Here is a 3,980-nt window from a genome sequence, read left to right on the forward strand (position 1 = left end):
TAACAGTCCCTCTGTAGAAAGGCATATCACATGACCTTGAAAGATGGCTATAATTGCAATGAAGGAAGGGGGGCTAGATTGGAATGAAAGAGCCTCAGGTTCCTTCTAGTTATCTGCTTTCATTTCATTTAAATATCAGTCATAAATCCTTGCTCACCCTCTTCAGTTCTAGCAATGCATTTCCCAAGACTGAGTATAAATGTGCAATGCAAAGAGTACAATGTCCTGTGGGATAATACCATACTAAATCATAGAGATGCGCCGCTTGACAAATGAGACTCGTGTGTCATAAACTTGTGGTCAAATGGTTTAAGACCAGTACTAAATATTCTGAAATCTCAAATCTAATCCTAGTGCAGACAATGGCTTCTGAATCCCAGTGTAGTCCTAACTAAGGTCCTGAAGCACGTCTACCAACTGATAAAGCTACATCAGAAGAGGTGGACGAAGACTGATACTTTTATAGCACAGAGAATTCAAATATACCTGGGATTTTCATGGTTAGTGCTACTTTCATTTACCATACAGAATACGCAAGAGGCCACTTCTCCTCTTAATCACTGTGTAGCTGTACCAACAAGGTAGGAAGCAGTCTGTTATGATCCAAGTTTTGCCAATATGCCTTCAAAGAATGTAAAAAGATGTGGGGAACAAAAAAGCCATGAAAATATTTTATTAACCATTGTTTTAAGAGAAAACTAAAAACCAGCCAGTTACATAATGATCATGAATGTGGCCAGTTATTTCTTATTTACAATTATGAGAAACCACTTTGACACTATGGCTCGGCAGGGGCGGTCAGTGATTTGTTTGCTGTCAGTCTGCCTGTCGCTGGAAATCTCTTGAACCAGGGGAAAGCACATGATTCAAGAGCCCTTTTGGTGAGTGGAGGAAGGTAGGAAGGAGAAAGGACACTTCGACTTCCTGACCCAGGAGTCATGCTATAAGATGTGCAGACATTTTGTACCAAAATATCAGGTAAGCCCAGGATTCAGAGAGGAGATGTCATTCTGCAGCCTGTCTGTCCTATGTGTGTACATGTTACATATGTCATACACATGTATATGTTAACAAGAAAAAAATGACATGCGCCTAAGACAACATCCCGGTAACGGCATCATGACCACGTAATCGCAGCATTCAAGTGTCTTGTCCGAGCATGCACAACTAGTTACTTCATTCTCTTTTGGGCCCTTTGTGTAATGATCTGTCTTTTTGAAAACCCAAATCATCAGCATACCGAGCATTTAATGGTCTGGCTCTGAAGGGCTCCTCTGCACTGTGTTAGCAAGTTAGCTGCAATCTCTAACAGTTGAGTCAGTCGTTGTTTTAGCATGAAGGTAACTAAAGTAACTGCAATCAATTAAAAGTTCGAAAAGAAAGGGAAGGTATGGCACATGGAGCAGGAAGCTTCCAAGTACATTAAGGTAAGAGAAGGCATAAAAATAATTGGAAATGGCCAGAGAGACTCTAGATTAGGATGAAAGACCCTGTTCATGCTTTGGTTGGGGAAGAGAGTTCATAGGAGAATAACAAGCGTATAAGCACTGATTTGCAAGCTGGCTGCGCTCTACTGTTTACTACCGGTTCTGCCGTACATTTGGGGAGAATGCATTACAAATCCTTGGCATGGATATTTTGTAATGATTCTTTTCAGCTTTTTATGTCCAAAACACCCATTTATTTTTCTTTTTCTGATTTGATGGAAGCCAGGAAAGTAACTAGTTTGTCCTTTTGAACCAGGAAGCCACTGATTTCCTTCCACTCAAGCTTCACCTAAAGGATCCTGCAATGTCACTCTGGCATCCCTAACATCCTTCTGGCCATTCATCAGTGATATCCGACAACAAGCGCCTTCACTAAGATTGAAGAGGGTTTAGTGGAAGTTGAGATGACAAAGAAACAGTACAACACTAGGTATAAAATAGACCAACACACTGAAGGAGGTCGTGGGTGACAGCTGGTTTCTTTGTTGTCATTGTTTTTTAACAGTCTCATGCAGAAATTTCTGCAGATTATTTCAATCTTTGGTTCAGTGTTATAGAGTCAGCTCTGGGATTTACACCAACGGGATACATCCTTTGAATGCTCTCTCTCAAGAAACCAAGGACTATAGGGGAATGGATGATCCGCCTTCTTTTTAATACCGAGCCTGGTCTTCCATGGTTCCCACGTATCACCAGCCACTTACATCATGTCAAGCTGCAAATGGAAACAATACATTTGGAATACAAAGCGCTGACTCCAAACTACACCTTTCAGGTGCTTGTCAAAAATAGCAACTAGAAAACAAAGCATGTTCAATCCTATAAACTTGGGGTGCCTTCGTGGTGAAATATAGAGCTCAACTCTTCTGCACAGCTCCCCTAACACATCCTCATTACTAGCTGCAATCAGCTAAAAATCACAAAGTCAGGAATGCAGCTTATAGATGTTTTCTGTACAGCCCAAATGAAGAAAGCCTCCCGCCATTGAACTCCTATGGAAATTGGATGCCCTGTTGGCTTAAGCCTCAGAGACAGGTTTCATTTGAATGACTCTGCTTGAAAAAGTGAAAAAGAGAAGCTAAAATGTTTACATACAATAAGCCCACGAAATCCCTGAATTTCAGCAAGCTTGTCTCGAGAAGGTTAATTGAAAAGATTAAAACATGTGGGGGGGGGAGGTGGTTTCTAACGGTTTTTATTTTTCATCCCACATAAATTGCTGCTGTGCATCTCAGGCTTTGTTAAGTGTTATTACACTAAATTATAACAATCTGCCGTCAAACAAGCAGCCTTGTTGGTTCCCTTTTTTTAAGCACTCTAAAGGAGAGGATTAATCTATGTAAACAGCACAAGTGTAACTCCACAACCCGGTGCGTGTCATTTATGAAATTACATATCTGGTTACATTTACACTAGGAACTGCCTAATTTCAGGGGCGTGCCTTTGTGTCTTAATTCCTTGGATGCTTTCTAAGACACAAGATCCTGGCAAACCCTCTCCCCATTTGCTCTGATAAACTTGCATCCTTCACTGAGACAATTCAGCTAACTTAATCATAGAGCCCAATCGCATCTTCACAATACTTACTAAATCATCCACATCGCCACCTTCCTCTGCCAAATGGGGAGCTTCTGCTGGTTTTTCTTTAGGGGCCAAGAACTGAAAATAAAAGTCATTTAATTATGAAATCAAAATTCAGCACCCCCACTATGAAACGGATGGAAAACTATTTTGATGTTCATAAAAATAAACCGCATCTGATCTGAAAATTGCAAAAAATTGCAGGATCTAAATAATTACTATGACAGTTTCATCCTATGTCCCATCCTGATCATTAACCTATAACACTTTAAAGTCAAATCCCAGAAAATTTCCTCCATAATAAAACTGTTCAAATTAAGCCTCTGACACAGTTTCCCACCACATCCTCTTAAAAAAAGCTGGCGACTGCGGCATTGATGCCTACAGTCAGATGATGGGTAGCAAACTGGCTGGAGGGCCGCACTGAGAGAGCAGTGGTGGATGGGTTGTTTTCGACTGGAGGGACGTGGGCAGTGGGGTCCCCCGGGGCTCGGTCCTCGGGCCCGCACTGTTCAACATCTTCATCAGCAACTTGGATGAGGGGGTAAAAAGCACCTGTTCAAATCTGCTGATGACACTAAGATGTGGGGGGATGCGGGCACGCTAGAATGGAGCAACAGGCTACAATCAGACCTAGACAGGTTACAAGGGTGGGTGGATGAGAACAGGATGGGATTCAACACAGACGAGTGCAAGGTGCTGCACCTGGGGAGGAACAACCGGCACCATACCTACAGGTTGGGGAACTCCCTTCTCGGCAGCACAGAGGCAGAAAAGGATCTGGGGGTCATCACTGATACCAAGATGAACACGGGCCGGCAGTGTGGGGACGCGGTCAGGAAGGCCGACCGCACCTTGGCATGCATCCACAGATGCATCTTGAGCAGGGCCAGGGAGGTGATCCTCCCTCTC

General features: G+C 42.8%; 1 protein-coding gene across 1 annotated transcript in view; it reads right to left on the minus strand.

Annotated features, from left to right (window-relative positions):
* Positions 1 to 644: 644 nt before the first annotated feature.
* The window catches only part of XRCC5 (X-ray repair cross complementing 5), a 72,970-nt gene continuing 69,634 nt past the window's right edge, over positions 645 to 3,980 (minus strand). The window contains exons 20-21 of the mRNA XM_019553745.1: positions 3,075 to 3,146; positions 645 to 2,202 (exon numbers count right to left, since the gene is read on the minus strand). Of these exons, the coding sequence (XP_019409290.1) occupies positions 2,188 to 2,202; positions 3,075 to 3,146 (87 nt within the window). The 3' untranslated portion in view covers positions 645 to 2,187. The remainder of the gene's footprint in view (positions 2,203 to 3,074; positions 3,147 to 3,980) is intronic.

Source organism: Crocodylus porosus, unplaced genomic scaffold, assembly GCF_001723895.1.
Source record: "Crocodylus porosus isolate Cpor-Errol unplaced genomic scaffold, CroPor_comp1, whole genome shotgun sequence".
In the NCBI taxonomy this organism is placed as follows: domain Eukaryota; kingdom Metazoa; phylum Chordata; order Crocodylia; family Crocodylidae; genus Crocodylus; species Crocodylus porosus.